At 33.4% G+C, this 18,798-nt stretch overlaps 2 protein-coding genes across 2 annotated transcripts in view; one reads left to right on the top strand and one right to left on the bottom strand.

Annotated features, from left to right (window-relative positions):
- Positions 1-12,514, top strand: part of LOC118189745 (BLOC-1-related complex subunit 8) — a 108,811-nt gene extending 96,297 nt beyond the window's left edge. Inside the window, exon 6 of the mRNA XM_085823408.1 lies at positions 12,382-12,514. Within this exon, the coding sequence (XP_085679534.1) occupies positions 12,382-12,404 (23 nt within the window). The 3' untranslated portion in view covers positions 12,405-12,514. The remainder of the gene's footprint in view (positions 1-12,381) is intronic.
- The window catches only part of LOC118186513 (protein madd-4-like), a 246,373-nt gene that overhangs the window by 43,603 nt on the left and 183,972 nt on the right, over positions 1-18,798 (bottom strand). Inside the window, exons 9-12 of the mRNA XM_085823406.1 lie at positions 14,413-14,515; positions 11,661-11,806; positions 5,876-6,040; positions 40-169 (exon numbers count right to left, since the gene is read on the bottom strand). Coding sequence (XP_085679532.1) covers positions 40-169; positions 5,876-6,040; positions 11,661-11,806; positions 14,413-14,515 — 544 coding nt within the window. The remainder of the gene's footprint in view (positions 1-39; positions 170-5,875; positions 6,041-11,660; positions 11,807-14,412; positions 14,516-18,798) is intronic.

The following is an 18,798-nucleotide window of genomic DNA, read 5'->3' as shown; positions in this document are numbered from 1 at the left end:
ATTGATTGCAACATTTGTTTAAAAAGCACTCTGACATACCTTACTGGACAAGGCTGATCGTTACACCTCTTGGTGAGGGCTTCAGGTTTTAGAGCAAGATTGCATAACTGAGGGGAGACTTCCACTTGATCCGGGAGACGGAGGCATCGAACAATAGACGTATGTATGCCTGCCAAAAGGAAAAAATTGCGCTGAAGCAAAATAGCAAAATATAACAGTTTAATATCAAAACTACTGGAAATTTCATGTTTACATTGTCTTAAAATCTTTCTAATATAGTGTAGGATGCTGTTTTATTCATCCAGCAGCTTAACAAAATAAGAGACTATAAATATAACAAAAACCTACAACTGCCGAATATTGCACACAAGGTTGGGAGCTTAATTATAGAGCTGCTCTAAATAGAAGTCTTGAAGTAAATCCAAAGATAATAATCGTAAAGCCAAAACTATTGGTCACTGCATCAATGTAACATGCAACCTTCATAATTCATCATCAAGCTCTTATTAAAAATTTTAACTTAATAATAAATATTAAAAATTAATTAAATATTAAAATTTCAGAATTATTTCTAGAATTTGCATCATTTTCTAATATTAATATTTTTACTTAACCGTTCCAAGGAAAAAAAAGCACAGGCTGGTTCTTTATAATACTGAGATACGCATCTCTCATTCATTCATCTAATGTTTCCAAGTACAAATAGTAGCTCTTTGAGTATCAGGGAATACCTCTTTTTGCATGTAAATAGTTCTTTAACGGTCAGACATGACAAAACACAGACATCTTCTTTAACACAATGGTAAATGCCTGTAAGGCTGGATTAATTGAAACTGTAACGCTAAATCGACAGATTTATTCAATAGAATTTCCATGCAGTACATTCTTACTGTAGAATTTGGCCGTCTGCCCTGAAACTTTATATTAATTCCACGGTGGACGTTAGACATCTCAAAAACAATTCCTCCCTCTTTATAATTTATGGTCGTCTATTGTGACTTTCCCTTGCATATATAATGTTACTAGTCCTCTTGAACTTATTAAACTGTCTCTACATGAAGACTTCTGCTTTTGTTAAGTCCATCAGAGCAGTGAAAAAGTAATATTTGGTTAGTAATAGCTAAATTCCAAGTAGTATAATACTGCTATACAGTAAAACATTCCATTCAGTCGTAAATGCTTGCATTTGAACTAAAACTTCATTCTTTTCTCTGTCACGAGGTATTACAGTTTTAATAAAAAGCTTCCATTCCAGCAAAGAAAACAACAATATAATGAATAATAAACCCTTCTGTACTAAATCGGTACAGAAGAAAAAGAAGTTTCCCAAAAGTCTTCCAAAGAAGGTAGAAAACCTTCTTTGGAAAGACAGTTAATTAGGTTTGCAGTTATTTATTTAATCGATATTATTTATTTTAATAATACTATAATTTCCCCATTATTTAATTACAATGCTCTTCATTATTTTATATTTACTTTAGAACGCATTACTCAGTTTTTTTCAGAAATTCAACTTTCGTAATGACGATAAAATATGGAAAATTTATGTAATTTGTTCTGTTTTTTAAAGCAAAGTCGATAACATATATCGTAATATACAACGGTTACAAGATATTATAATATTTGACTGAAGTTTATTTATTGCTTCAAAAGTGTTTTCACAAATTGGAATAAAACAGTAGTGTACATACTGTATAGGCTTGGTGCTTTATCCCAGTTCGTTAGCCCAGAAATGCTATTAATTTCGTTGTGGCATTTTGCGTTGGTTCAACTATAAGTGTCGGCTCACTTTTCATATCGTTGCCACTAAATATTATCGCCTTGTGTTATATTTAAAGAAATTAAATAATGAAGAATCTGCTTAAATGTATGTATGTTTCTCGCATTGTGATAAAACAACGGTACCTAGAGCCATCCAATTTTGAATGACGTAATCCTGCTCCGAATATGGGCATCTGAAAGGGCAAATTTGAAATTTGGAATTTGTTTTATGATCGATTTCATATTTTGTAACAATTAAAGGAATTTTTGATTAACAAACTCAACGATATCAAAGCGAGCAATGGCAATACCGTACGGGGGGGGGAGGAAATTATCTCCAGCGCGCAATCGGAAATTCTAAAGATATGCTCTTGCGATATTGCTGTTGAATTGAATTTTATGGTTTAAGTGCGAAGGACATGATATTTAATAAATAAAGGTAGCACACCTAAATGTTATGAAACGCTCCTGTGGGCGTAATGCAAAATCTGAAAGCTTTCATATTTTCTTTTTAATTGCTTAACTTGATATACTTTTCTTTACAAATACTTATACATACTTTTTGAAAATATGCTGTTTTAGATTTGTCATCATAAAAACTTATTCTCACCCATTTAACGGTGGAAAGGGTTTAGTTTTAGTTCTCCACGAAAAAGAATTCTTTACATCCATGCGAGTGTCATGAATATGTATGCAGTATATATATAATATTTGTATAAAATCTAATTCTGCTTGAGTTTCATATAATCTCATTGTACGTGAAGCTTTGAGCTTCGAGGTTTATTAATGCAAATTACGCAGGGTCGAAAAAGCAGCTTAGTAGGTAATTCGGAAACCATATAATTCTTGCCTCGCATAAGGGTATAATCAGTTTTTCTCAATTTTTAATCTTATCAGGTGCGAAATAAGGTTCTTATCTTTCCACCTATTATCAGAGCTTTAAGTGAAACAGCTTTTACAGCGTCACTTTTTAGTGTCTAACATCCTTACAAAAAGACAGTGGTATATGGTTTCTTTTAATCTTATTAGGATGAAATTCAGTGTTGCGCCTTTTGATTCATTTTTAACAAAAAATGTCTCACTTAACTCATTATTCATATAAAATTTTCTTTCGTTTAGTAATACTGCTATTCCACGTGCTGTTCTAAAAATAACTTCAAATTCGGTTTTTAATAATATTTTGATAATCATAAGTTTGTTCCGTTTATCTCAAAAATAAATAAATAAATAATAGCAGTGAAATTTTAAAATGCATTTTCCGAAGCGATTTTATTCTTCAGTGCACCTGTAACGTAGCCAGGTTTTATTTATATCGGCCATTTGAAGTGGCTTAATTATTTCCTTTACTGATTGCTTTATTTTAAGATAAACATTTAGATTTTCATTCTTTCGCACAAGGGAAACTGAATTTACTGACGTCCTTGAAACTAAATATGCGCGCTTGAAAATAAAAAAATAATAAAACAATATCGAAGTCGTATCCGTAATTCTTGAAAGAAAAATACATAAAGTCTTATTTTAAATATTACGTAGCTCCAATAAAGAGTTCTATCTACCTAGATACAGTAGAACCTCCCTTATCCGGTAGCAATGAACCTCATCGATTCCTCATAAGATTTTTCCGGATAACGGAATATGTACTATTTCTAGAGTTTACTTATTTATGTTTTGGGATGCTATATGTAGAAATCGCATAAAAGGAAGTCTGTTGGTCGTTTTTTTTTTCAATCTACTGGCCATAATTAAAATAATTTTTAAATATTATTTAAAATTAAAACACGCACATATGATTTCATATTTCAGAAATCTACATTCAAACAACATTTTAAAATTACCATTGTATATTATCACATGAAAGTTTAAAGTTTCTTAGTGTGGTGATAAATAACTTTCAATGCTTGCCTTCTTATGAAATTTTCGCCCTTTCAAAATTCGCTCTATATACAATGAACTTCATAAGCTCATGAACTGACATAGATGATCATTTCTCGGCAAATCTTATGAAAATCTGCAATCCTTCGTCAGCTTCCTTCCACGTAACTGTCTTATTCTGCGTGTTTCATCCTTCCTAATTTTCCTAATTTTTTTTCAGTACATTTCCGACTACATGGACGGTTATCCAACATCTTGAGAGCGTGTGACAGGAACTTAATTGTCTATTTCCATCCAATCCTGCATCTCTTTGACAACAAGGTGGCACGCGAAATGTCATACCCTCTGTGCCGCATTTATCAATATTATCATAGAAATCAACATACATGCATTTATCAACATTATCATAGAAATATTATAAAATGAATGCACAGTTAACTCTTGAACATGAAAAATAAGTTTAGTGCAGAAAGTGCTTACTGTTTTGTTTCATAACCTCTTGCAAGTGATCCTTTGCAATTTTACCACCGTCCGGCTCACGTCTTCCAAAACTGCACGATAAGAACCTTGAACTGCGCTGCGTTTGCAAGTCTCCTTGAGAAATCTTTCAAAACTTTCGATAGAAAGAAATCGCATCGATTAATGACCGAAATATGAGGGGCCACTATCTCCAATTTCACTAACTTTCGTATGATTGGTGGACTTTGTCTTGCATGAACCACTAAGTGAGTAAATGGAGACCTGTTGTCATTTTCAGGGGCGCGTAGATTTGATGGGCTCCGTCGGCATTTCCAACACTACAATAATATCAGCAACTGGCGTCCTACAACATCAGCAACTGAAGTCAGTGATTTCTTACTGCTGATGCAATCTGTGAACTATATGTTTGGAGTGAGAGCATCTCGTAAGAAAATGCGCACCAAAATGTCTTTGTGTCATCACCAAACCCATGGTTTCTTCAAAAACATTACAACACTCGCCTTCTGTTTAATACTCTGTTAACAGTTATCGTTGCAAACTGCTGTTTCGCGGTACTGACTTCTTCTAACATCTGGGCCTTTTCTATGAACAAAAACACTCGAAAACGCATTTTTTAAAAGTCAATATATAATATTATGAGGTGGTTAATTGGTAAAGGATTTTGTCTGCCTCCCTGCATTACCGTTAATCGCAATCGGAATTCTTCTCAGGAAATAAAATGAAAGAAAGGAATGCTTCATAAGTAGGGTGTGAGGTTAACAACCTGAAAGTTTAATACAGATACATCAGAAGCCTTTACATTTTGCAAATATTTTGGAAAGATATTGAAATAAATATTTGATATCTCTTTTAACTCCTTCATTACTAAATATATAGTAATGGGAAAGCAATGTAAAATTCACCCCGTTTAGGTTTTTAAGGAAAAATTACACATGTCAGAGAAAATTGAGTATTTAGGTAGATATTTTCAATAACGAAAAAAAAATGGTTTATTGTTAAACTACAGAATCTGTAAATTTACTCCTTCAACATTATACGACGCGAACGTCTTGTTACATTTTCAGCAATGAAAACATTAAACACTTCAAAAAATATCATAAGAAAATTATATTTTTTCATAACAGCTTAAAGGTATCGATTTATTTTTCTTCACTGAAGTGAATCATAAATTTAATCGTTCATTAAATAAAGAAACACACATTTCTCTGTTTCAATCAAAGAAAGTTTTACCAAAGATATCGCCTATTTCCTCGCGCTTTTTTTCATAGAAAATAAAATAGTTTACCACATAATTTACTTACCTAAGTCCTTTCGCAAGGGAAATTCATTTCATTTAAAATTAATAATAGATATGAGAATATATAATGCGAGTTTTCATAAACATATATTAAGTATAATACCTTTGGAAAAAAGAAAACTTTCAGAATGTTAACATCTGGTAAGGCTGTACCCCTTATATCATTATTCTCACGAATTTTGCTTGATTCTTTCTTGAACCATATTATAAAATAATGATGTGTTATTTAATTGTATTAATGTTATTTAATAGGGTACCTGATTCATTAGCATTTAATTATCTTAAATGCGGTTAGGCAGCACAAAACAAACTTCTTACACGGAAAGTCTACTTTGTGCAGCCTAACTGTAATTTTAAATTTTATTATTTTTCTTTTTAGTCATTAATGGAACTTTCACGGTTATTCCGATTATCTCTGGAATGACTAAAAGTATTGTCAGATCTACAAACGATGTAAAAGTTTACCTCCTGAACAGGAAGCAGAACAAGGAGAGAATTTTTCAGTGTTCCAAGAGTAGAAGGATTTGTCTTTTTCTTCTTCTGTTTGGTCTACTACTGTTGTCACCTCTCTAGGAGGATAAGGAGGCGGGCAGGATATGGAACACGGTTCAAAGTCGATTGGTCGAGCATCTGCAAGTAAAATGTGACATTAAAAGCTAGATATATTCTGCAGACATTCACTGCTGTTTGTCAAGTTTGATTAAATTTGCAATCAAGCTCTCAGAACATTTAGTTGGTTTATAGTATCCTTAAAATAAAAGAAATATGTTTATGCATCATCTCGAATGACTTTTAATACTGGCATGACAAATGAAGTTAATTAAAAAAGAACCACAGTTAGCAAGAAGAACTGGTGTAATATAGATTCACACAATTCTTTCTTCGGCCACTAGTAAAAGAGGCTAGCAGCACACAATAAGAAGGTAAGGTCAAAGGATTCGAAAGGCATATTTCAAGTTTAGACATTACGCGAGATATTATCCTTTACTAGTTTATTTGGAAAAGTATTTTTTAATTCAGGTTATGCAATTTGAAGCAATATCAGAAAAAGCATTATGAAAAGGTTTCGTAAGCAGCATGTATGAAACACGCTTAAGATCCCTGTATCATAAGTAATTTACGATCTTGTCCCTCAAAATGTGCAAACATTTAATATGTCTGCGTTAGAATTACGCTAACTTAATTGCTTTATTGCGGTAATTTCCGTTAGGCTCAAAACGAAATATCTAACTATTCAATAATATTTCACGATAGAATAATAATCAGTATTATCAATCAGTCATCCAATAATATTTCATAGAAATATAGTCAACGAATTGTTTCAGTCATTGCATGTTTTTGTTTCCAGATATAATTGATAGCATCATTCAGACTTTTCTGTTAATTGTTCCCATTGATGGAATACTTTCTATAAGACATTAGCCACCAAAATTATTCAGTTTTGAAGGCTTTGTTAAAAAGTGAACATAATCATCCAAATGACTAAATCATTATTATAATGTTACGTTTTTTTTTTTTCCTGACACCAGTTGTTACGTTATTTTTTTCGTTCACGTTCGTACGGTTTCGTAGATTTGGAGTGAATAACGACGACAGCACTTGATGGAATATCGAAACACACTTTATTTACCAATATTAATCAGGACAGCTCCAAAACCCTTTTACAGTCTTCGAAGATCTACTATAAACACGCTAGAGCAATCAGTGACACAGTCTTCACACTGTCAGGCAATAACGGTGGAGACAGCTTCACTGCCAAGCACCAGAGTACAGTCCAGACTCTGCTCGGTTGTTCTCGGAACTCCACTTGCTCTCGAGACTTTCCACGCTACAACTCGCGATGCACTCCACGACACACAGAGCATAGCTTCCGACTCTTCGGTTCAGTCGTTCTCGAAGCTTAACACACTCTCTCGACGATGCACTAACCGCGATACACTAAAAGACTCTCTCGATGCACTCGATGACCAACTCGGCGCTAGACTTCGAGACACTCCCTCAATGACTGACTATCAGCTCTCTAGACGAGGCCCACTCGCTGCCCGGATACTCCGCACGGACTGACTAACTATCTCGCACTTACTCTCCGCAGGGTTTATATAGTTTTTGGCTTGTGTTCAAGAACATTCTGAGCTAAACCGGTAAGAATTCGTTCCATAAAGTTCTCCATCCGTCCATGGCATATCACCAATTTTGTCGCCAAATGGGCGATTTCTCGCCAAATGGGGCTACCCTTAACCTGCTTTGCGGGGAAGCTATCTTAACGCGCCTGTACATTTCGTAACGATATTATTATTAAATTTCTCACAACTTTACTTATATATTGATTACATCTAAAAACAAAATTATGCAATGAATCCGGGTTCACACTACTCACATAATTTAAAACTTTTTGAAGTGATTAGTATAAATAAAATATTAATTCATTATGAAATTTTCAATATGTTATTCACCTAATATGCAATTAAAGGAAAAATATAATATTGCTTTAAGTTAAAAATTGCAACGTTAGTGTATAAAAATAAATCAGTAGACAATTTTGGTAACATTAAATAGTTATTTTTTACATGCAATCTGAAGCTAAACATTCATTTATTGAAAGAAAGCATGATTAATGGTTAACACTTTACGAACTCAAATAAAAAGTGTCCCCAGTCTTGAAGGATAGATAATTACGAGGCATAAAAGTAAAACAATTATGTTACCAAATAAATAAATAAAAGTTTAAAAGTAAGTTGTTTAAATTTTTCATGTTATAGGTTAACTTTGTAATTAATTCGATTGCATAGCTGTCCATAATTACATTAAACATGTAGTAGCAGTTGCAGCAGTAGCGGTAGTAATAGTAGTAGTAGTAGAAGAAGAAGTAGTAGCAGTAATAATAATAAAAACATTTGAATTTTGCGTACGGAAAAACTGCCCCCCAAAAGGACACAATTTTCTTGATTTGGAAAGATTTTTGGAAATCATGATTACACTGAAAAAGATTAACGTACCTGTAAAATAATAAGTAATGAATCTGCTATTAAGGCACTAAATATCTATCATAATATTATAAAATTTAATCAAATTACATGCATTTTGAGAACAGAAACTCACCGATTTCATTAAAATACGAGAATAAATGAATCCTAGAAAATAATGGTTTTAAACACACAATTCAAAAAGATGATGGATGCTATCTTAAAGATTAAGTTAAAAAATATCGTAACCAATTTATTCAGGCTTCAGTATTTTACTTCAGCTTTATACATCTTTCTTTCTTGTTCGACTCTTCTATTTTTAATTAATCTTTTTCCAAGCTAAGGTACTTCAAATTTTTGTGCCTTTTTAAGCTGAATGGTTAATTACATTTGCATTCGAAGCGACCAATATCTCCTCAGGGAGCTCTGCTTTTTAAAATAATTTTTAAATTAGTTTTTTGCTAAACGGATGTAAAATAAATGCGTTAAGAATTTGAATCGTGCTTTTTCTTAAAACTGTTTTCCCTCTCGATTTTTTATTTTTGTTGATTAATTCAGAAAACGGGAGTCTTCTTTTTAATTCTCTTTGAATTTCATAAATCAAAGCGACTTTAGCGGATATAAAGTTGATTGATAAATTTCCTAGAAATTTTTACAATATTTTGCTTTGAAACAGTTAAAATAAAATAGCGGTTGGTGATAATGTAGCTGCAATTTCCAGCTTCCAAGTTTTACTCATCCAAACTTTAAACGATTTCACTGGAAAGGCAGCTTGGTGGAGACAAATGTTAAGCATTCCTTTGGTTATCATTTTTGTGATTATTATTACTATGCTGCAATTGGAATTTGAAATAAATATGCAATACTAACTTTTTATATCAATGCTAAAAGATGCTTTTCTTTCTCCCTTTGCCTTATTTATATAGCTATACGCTGATTTTGTTTTTCTGAATTTAATTACATCTCATTCAAAGTTTCATAACGCAAAATGACTGAAATAATGCTTTGCAAGCTGTTGCTCTACATTCGATATACGGCATTGCAATTGAGGATTACTTTTGAAATGTTTGCAATTTCTAAGTAGGTGCGTCCTTTACATGTTACAAAAAAAGGCACGCACAAAAATAAATCTTTAATAAGAAATACTCCTTGTAATGTTAAACTGAAGATTTATAGGGTTTTCCTTGATCAGGTAAAAGTTCGTCAGCCCAAAAGCGCTTCACAGACATGAAAAGAATCATTGATTGTCTGAAAGTAATCACATTTATTTTTTAGTCCAAAGGGGCTTCGTCTCTGAAGAATTATTGTTTTCGTTTTGGGATTTTGCGTCGATTCACTACAAACGGCGAATCACTTTTCAAAGTGTTGCCACAAAGTATTATCGCCCTGTGTTATATTTAAAGAAATTAAATAATGAAAAATCTGCATAAATGTATATATATTTCTCGCATTGTAATAAAACAACGGTACATAGAGTCATCGAATTTTGAATGACGTAATCCTCCTACGAATATGGGCATGTAGGACACCAAATTTGAAATTTGGAATTTGTTTTATTAATCGACTTCCTATTATGTAAAACTTTAACGAATTTTTGATTAACAAACTCAAGGTTTTCAAAGGGAGCAATGGCAAAGTTGTATAGAAAAAACGAGCCGCATAATTACAACGGAAAGCCGCATAATTACAACTTGTTGGCAGGAACTAAACATAGCGTGCACGCGCAGGTCAGAAACGCATTTTGTATTGCAATTCAAAAACACCAGTTTAAATACTGTTTAACCTCATTTATATTCTGGTGAGGAATCGGAAAGACGTGCAGTTTTAAATAACTGGTTAATTTAAATAATAACCTTACAGATTGTAAGGTGTAAGAATGTGTAAAATTAAATAAAACCTTTAACATAAATTTTCCTTTCGTACTGTAATAAACTAATATTTGCTACAAACTACAAATATTTGACTTCTGAAAAGGCAATACACAAGGTCTGCTGAATATGAAGTCCAAAGAACAACACTACTTAGTTCTCCCATCAGATCCTACAAAACAAATGTACGCTTTCAAGTCACATAAATTCACTCCTGATAATTTTCTCAGCATCTATACTCCTGGTGAAGTAGAATGCTTCGACTCCTTGTTGCACATTCTCATTTCTGATCTAAATAAGAATAGGGGAATGAAGAAATATGAATTCAATGGTCTGCATATGCACACAGGTTAATCCTTAGATCATTAGACGAAATTATTCTTTAGTGCAATATCTATATATTCTTAAAGTTTTTCCATGCTTGGAGTAATTTCTGGAAGTTCCAAAACAGGCTGAAAAACAAATGCGAAACGTTTTTTTCTTTTGACATTCAAACTCAGAATGCTCTCAAAAAGATATCTTTAAACTGCTGTTTGTGGACCTTGATCCATGTATGTTGTTTCAAACTGCAATTTTATTTATTGCTTTGTAATCTTTTAAACAGGATCATCTCGGGAAATTAAAATCTGTAAAATTTGTTTCCAAGCGGAGTAGCCTTTCTAACATTTTGCTTTACTTGAGAAATTGGTAGAAGAAAGCTTTCAATTAGTAAGCTTTTCTTTTTCGTAATGTACACCAGTGTTCAGAGAAAGTGCAACCACAAGTAAAATTATACGATAGAACCTGAGATATGGCGCACGGATTAATTTTCATGAGAGATGCGAACGATTAACCAACTGACGAATTTCGAAAGAGAAAGAACGGCAAAGTTGACAGAAGGTGGTTTCTCGGACCGAGAACCAAAATAAAGTTTTAAAAACTGCTGACTATTTACTCGATTATAAAGCAAACGAAGCGTTAAAATGACTTTCATTTTCTTCATAAAATTCTTTGACATAGTGATAAATTTTGAAGTTTTGATAATTAATTTTTGGACTACTAAAACATGACACAAAGCATAAAAATTTAGCGAGACTTCACCGACGTTTTACGTGGATATGAATTGGAAAAGGGCCAAAATATGCCAGTTCTACTCCTTTTTCCTCTTGAGACAAACAAAATTGTTTTTTCCTTAGTACTTAATTTAAATTCATCTGGAAAAATATTTTCTGAATTTCATGAAGATGGCGAGTTTACGATTCTTGTAATATATTTTGTAAGTTACTAATTTCTTTTATAAGTAAGGCAAGTGTTTGGCAGCACAAAATGCTCACCGTACAAATATTGTACTATAATCTATTCCTGTTTTCAGAAAAAATAAATTATCTTTAAATTAGAAATATGTATGCAAGATCTCAGAAATTATTGGAATTTACTAACCTGTACATTCGGAATCTGGCAGCCTAGCCGCAGTCCGGGAAACTTCTAGAAAAATTTGGCAGTGAACTATCCTCCTTCTGAAACCCTCTCCATTGCATCGGCTCCAGGGTCCCACGAAGTAGAAAGATTTTGTAGTAGAGGATAGACTGAAATTGTTATAGTATAAATTACAAAGAAAGCACATTTATTGGAAAGCATTGTAATAAGTTACTAAGTGGAAATATATTGTCAATACTTTATGCTAACTTCCTTGCCGCAGAAAGTAATACTTATAATTTAATGAGTATTTCAGATATCGTTTTCATAAGGCCAACATTTCAAGATGGAAAACTGTATGAGGTTTTTTCCACTGCAAGCCAGCTGGAGATTAGAACGCAGGGAAAATATGCAAGAACATTTTTCTTACCTATTTGCTACCCATTTCATAGTTGGAGTTTTAAGTTTGTAGTTTATTTTCTTGTTATGGATATGCTTGTGTATATGCGTTCCTTCTCAGTAGTAATTTTGTTCAAATTGCTGTTTTTTGTTAAATTTCTATTTGTCATTTCCGGAATTTTCTGCCATTTCCTTTTCCTGCTTTTAGAAACCTTTCTACTATGAATTTAATTCGAATTAAATTTTCCTTAAACTTACCTCTCGTATTTAAACATTTAACTCTTAATCGATTTATTTTTAATATATTAACATGTTTTATTCCATGTTCTTTATTTTTCTCTTTCAGTCAGGAAAAGTTCACGCTGGTGAACGAAGGAAAAGGTACAGAAACTGGTTGTCAAAATTAAATAAGATAGATGCCAAATATATAAGCAGAACTCTTTAAGTACTGAAGTTCCCAGATTCTATGAAATTAAAAATGCTATTGTATGTTATAGTCTAATTTGTCAGTTTATTAGGCTATAGCTTTCTTATTAACACATATCAGTTATAGAAAAAATGTAAATTCAAGCTTCGTCATTACAATCTTCAGAAGATGAAATCATAAATGTTAGAAAAAGTAGTTTGCTTCTAAGATTAAAAGATATAAAACTTGTACAAAAAAGGAAAAAAGAAACACGCAGCCGCTGTATCTGATTTGTACACTTCCGGTTAACCGGCCTGTACGGGGGACAGTATTTTGGTCGAACATACAAAAATAAGTTTAAAAGGTTTTTTAGTGATATTAAAGTACTCAGTATCGTCATTGCACATAAATATTTATTAAAAATTTATTCATTTAGTTAAAATGAATTCCTTTTTTTTTTTTTTATTTCAATTTTTGTTTGCGTCAAACTCACACCACTTTTTTCTACAGGTATTCAGTGCTAATGGCAAAAGAATAATTTTGTTCTTCGATATATCTGATCGTTTATTTAATGTTTAATATGCTCCGTTTTCGCCTATTTGAAAGCTTTAAATTAATTTTAAACAGAGAAACGGCATTAGCTAGGGAAAAGAAAACTATAATAATTTAATGCACATGTTTTGAAAAACAGCTAATTGAAACATGAGCTCAAAACTTTCAGAACTAACTTGAATTACGAACTATTTGGAACTCTAAAACTCAAAAACCTTCAAAACTAATTTAATTGTTTCGAGGGACAATGCATTGTACTCAGAGAATATTTGGAATAATAAATTTTCCTTTAGATAAACGATTTAAGTTACTGAGAAAGCGAAGTTTATAATTGATCTATGGATTATACATAGTGAATTAGATATTATACGTAGTAATAAAATTATAAAAAATTTTGAGTACTACTCTTATATACTCACTCAGATGTATGGCATCGCCAAATGTGGCGATATGCGTTCTGCAATGGTTTATGGCGCGAATGTGTGTTCTGCGATGGTTTTTGGTGGGATGTTGTTTGTATGGCAACACTTTGAAACTTAATTTTGCTGGAGTGTTTTTATTTGCTGGTTGGTGGTTTGGTGGGCGTTTTGAAATGGCTTATGTTGCGATGATAGACGTGGTGGCAAAATTTCAGTCCCGTATTTTGGATTGTGTGCAAGATAAATTTAGTATTAAGAGATACGGGTGAAATTTTATTCACGAATGTATGCTGGATTTTGTATGCGCTGTGTCTCAGAAGATAGGGGGTTGAAGGATAAAGTGGTGGAAATTGATGAGTTTTGCTGATGTTTGAAACTGATATTCCTGCTGTTTGAAGAAGCATTCACAATGGTAAGTACTTTTATTATGGATTTTATTCTTATTTTTATTATGCATTTTATTCTTATTTTTATTATGCATTTTATTATGCATTTTATTATTATTTTTATTATGCATTTTATTATTACTTTTATTATGCATTTTATTATTATTTTTATTATGTTAGGCGAGATGATCTTGACAACTATGTGATTCTTGACGGTAGCCGCGAAACGGAACGGGTTACCGTTGAAAAACGAAATGAGTAAATAAAAACATATTTTGGAAATAAAATAAAAACGAAAAATAAATAAAAACAAATAAATATAAACAAAAAGTAAATAAAAACATATTTTGGAGTTTTAAAAAATGTATTAAATTCTAATAGTTTATATCCTCTTTTGTACATAGCATATACTGCTTTGAGTACGTACCATATATTCCTTTTGTTTAGATTATGTACCTCTTTTGTGTGTATTGTATCAGCACAGGTCTGCACAAAGAGAGATAACTAATACTTTTATGCTTGTTATCTCCCTTTTGCATAGACCTGAGCGATCTACATTTTGGAAAGCGTGATAATAACAACAACAAAAAGTCAGCATTTTGACATATCATTACTTTGCGGGAGCTTGAGTAAGAATTATAGGAGGTTCAGTTTCCGTTGATGGTTCTTCAGTCAGTGTAGATGAAGGCTCAGCTTCTGTACTGTGGACGGGAATACCTGTAAAAACAAAAGCGTGTTAAAAGAGGCAATTTTACAATGCACACATTTTCAATGGAGTTTGTATATGAAGAAAATTACATAAAAACTGAAAGCAGGAGGAATTCTCAAAATTTTTATAAGTGAAGTTCGATGATTGTAAGGTTGGATTATTTGAAGAACTAGTCCTCATTTTTCTGATCTTTACTTCTCGTTTCAACACATTTGAACAACAAGATGTGAATTTATCGCGTATTTAAGAAGGCGCAACTGCCGTGGAAGTTGGAGATCAAGAGAGATTATAGCTAACGAGGAAATAAATGTGCTCCATGTTTGGAGATATCTGCGATACGACCTTACTATTTGTTACGACTCTGCGATACGATCTTACTACATTATTTTTTTAACTACCTATCGTAAGTAAGTTAAATTAAAGAGCAGGTATAGCCAAACTGCGGATCTTCGACACCGTAACAACGGCTAGTTTGGCGGACTTCCGCCTTCTGAAATGTGACTTGTTTGCAATAAGTAGTAACTTAATTTTTGAAATATAAATGAAATTTAAAATAGAAATCATGCGGTGACACTTTTCTTTATTAATCGCTATTTTAATTATTGAATTATATTATGTATGTAATAATTTAATCGATTTCAAACTCTTCACTGCAACCTTGTTGTCAGAGTGGCAAATAAAATTGCAAATAATTCTACTTCTGGCGATTACTATTCCGACCATGCTACTTTTTGTGGGAATAGCGCAAAATATACAAATAGGCAGTAAATTTTAAAAATAATGCTCATTATTTTTTTTCTCTGAGATTAACTTTATTTCAGGCAGATTCTGCTTCCATTTCTCCTGTGTGATTCCATTCTTCACAACAGTGGTGATCCACTCGGAAGACTTTCTGTTCTTTGCCCGATACTACTTTTCTTCAGTCTTTCAATGGCTTGCATAGCTGTTGAAGAAACTTCTTTCGCCTTGAAGTCCGCTCAGGACTCTTTCAATTTGGGAAAGAATTTTAACTCCGAGGATTTTATAGTTGGGGAAGTGTAACTTCGTTCTCGTACTTAGTTAGAGGATTAATTCCCCATCCCTAAGCAAGTCAGATTTTGTTTACGTATCTCCTTCACATGCTTCGCAACCACCCATAGTAAAATTCTGCAATGAATAATTTTTAGACATAAAACTTGTAATCTTTCGTAATAATTCCTTGGTAATCCTAGGCAAAGGTCATAATTTACTTCACGAATCGTTGTGCATGCTGAAATATTTGTGAGGTCGCTGGGAGAATCACTAGAATGGTAGTGATTTCAATTTTGGTCAAACATTTTAATTCATATTTTATCAGCTGTTGTAAGAGATAAAAATCATTCACTTTCCATCATCAAATGTTCAGACTATATTCGGAGGCGTCAATAAGCAGAACAAGGTCCCTTTGTTTTAGGCTGCATTGAAGATGACGAAGAACGAACCTCTTTGGAACGAACCGAAAAAACGGTTAAAATCTTAAACAAACCTCTTTGGAAGATGGAATGAATGGGACACAAACCATTAGTTTTTTTTCTTCTGTTACATCCCACCTCGTGAAACTTCCGTCCAGCAGTAGAACGGCTGATTTGAGTACCAGTGGCAACTTAAATTACATCTCTTGTAGTTTTTCCACTGTTCCTTCGACAATCGATGACATAAAATGGTCTTTGAATGCAATTGGTGCTCTAAACTTCCTAAGCTGTCTACTAATAGATTCATTGCGTAAAAGGTTGCTGCATATTATTGATATAACACGTTGAGGCATATTTAGAGCCTTGAACGATCTCTCTTTGTGTTCATCTTCCCCTCGACTCTACCAGTTAACTACCACTTTTGCCATTTATCTTGAATTATGCTTTTGATTTATAACTAATGAATACTCATCTTTTTCAGAAACCATACTAACGCTAAACAACACTTCATACCCGAATTCTAACAAGAATCCATAGCGCAATATGTTATCAGTCACTAATTTGCATATTTAATGAGCAAACCTAGGCTTAGAAGTCCAATTTTGAGTTCAACTGCAATTAATTAACATAAAAATTTTATACTATTGGACATTAGGTAAAAGCAGCGAGTGTAGGTGTTTTTAGATTACGCTTTAATTTTGAAGAACAATGTGTAAAAGCAGCCAAATAAGTCTAGATAAGATGTAAAATGCAGCCCATTTGCGATATAATAAGAAAATGTGGTTTAAAAGGTAAATCATGAAATATTTAAAATCAACCTTTGCGTAACTCTATATCAAGAGTCCCCAACCTTATTTGTCCCTAAGAGAGCACATTCTAGAATAGGCGTTGGACGGCGGGCACCGTTTACGTTTTCAAGGTGAATTTATGGTTGGATAGAGTTAATAATATATGCACATAAAAAAAGAGATCGGTCGCATTTCGTTTTGTGCTGGTATCTGTGTTGGATGTAATTTCTTAACGTAACATTTTTATTGCGATCGCACAGCGATGGGCACACGTTAAACGATCGGCGGGCGCCGTGTTGCCCGCGGGTATGTGGTTGGGAAACCCTACTCTGTATCATTCTGTAGATGCATAGATAGTTCTAGAGTCAGACTAATGGCAGATGCTGTCAGAAATATTAATTTCTTTCGTATGTAGATTTTTTAAATTCCCGTTCAGTTGCAATATATGCGTTCAGTTGCATATACTGTAAATAGATCAGTACTATAGTTAATACCACAGTTCTGCACAAAGGTATTGTAGTTAAATTTAGAATAACTATTCTTATATATCTCACATCTACATCAAAATAAATATAAATAGCACTTTATGGAAAATGAGAGATTTCAGTAAAGACCAAATGTAATAAGACATTTGTTTTTTCTCCCTCACAGGAACGATAAATTTTTCTTCAGGTAAACAATCTACGTTATCGAAAAACTGAAGTTTATAAATAAGATGTGGATTATATATAATAAACTACGTATTACATGTAGCGCTAAAATTATCAATAATTTTGAACATTAGTGAATACTTCTGTTAAACCTTTTGATTTTTAATTAGAATTAATTGCATATATTTAGTTATCTCTAAAGACATATTATTACTAGAAATTCAATGTGTTTGTAGCTCAGAGCTCTCTATATAACGAGAATGAATAAAGTAACCTATAAGACCTAGGTTTTTATTCAAATCTGAATCCGCTAATTGTATCGCATTGCCCAAAATACACTCATGTCCATAAATTAAGGATAATTCGGAGTCACGCGGAAATAGAACTCTAAAATAAATATATCACCTGTAAAATCACTACACACATCTTCAAGAATCATATGCAAATTTCAGGAAGTAACCAGATGACACCGATGGTACGTCACAATGACGAGAGTGTAAGAGAGTGATATATAAGGAATACAGGCAAAGAAGTAAAATTGTTCTCAGGCGCTTTATAAGCATTTCAGTGCAATAACCGAATAGTTATGACGCAAAGACGCATTTGGATGATTTTTTACGTGGTAGAATTATCAGCCGTCTGGAATGTGGGCGTACCCAACTGGAAGTATCAGACGAACTTGGAATTGCCCAAAGTGTCATCTCCAGGCTTTGGCATCGATTCCAAGATGATAGTAATGTGAGTAGACGTTACAGCACAGGTCGCCCCAGAGTTACAACGCCGAATGAGGACCGGTATTTGGCAGTTACTGCCAAAAGAAACAGGCGGAGCACAGCCTCAGACGTGTCTCGTCAGCTCTCTTCAGCCACTGGTACGACAATTTCAAGGCAGACCGTGTACAGACGCTTAGGGCAGATTGGTCTATATGCTCATAGACCTGTCAGATGCGTTCCACTTACTGCAACTCACTGTCGCCTGCGGTTAGCCTGGAGTAGAGAGCATGCATTGAGGACACCGTAACAGTGGGCTTGTGTGGTGTTTTACGACGAGTCCAGGTTTAGCTTGCAGTCTGATTCTCGCCGGACTTTCATATGGAGAGTTCCAGGTACCCGTTACCACCAAGAAAACATCATCGAACGACACCGTTACGGTGGTGCAGGAGTGCTCGTTTGGGGTGGAATTATTCTGGGTTCTAGAACTGACCTGCATGTTCAGATTGGAAACATGACAAGCCAAATCTATCGGGACGTCATTCTGGAACAAAATGTATGTTTGTTTCGGGGCGCCATGGGCGCACAATTTGTGTTTATGGATGACAACACCCGTCCTCACCGTGCAAACATCGTAAGCGAATGCCTTCAATAGGAGGATATCACCCGTATGGACTGGCCAGTATTCTCACCGGACTTGAATCCAGTAGAGC

This window comes from Stegodyphus dumicola, chromosome 9 (genome assembly GCF_044657685.1).
Source record: "Stegodyphus dumicola isolate Sdum_Otavi_A_Nest chromosome 9, ASM4465768v1".
In the NCBI taxonomy this organism is placed as follows: domain Eukaryota; kingdom Metazoa; phylum Arthropoda; class Arachnida; order Araneae; family Eresidae; genus Stegodyphus; species Stegodyphus dumicola.
This window is presented reverse-complemented; position numbering and strand designations above follow the sequence as displayed.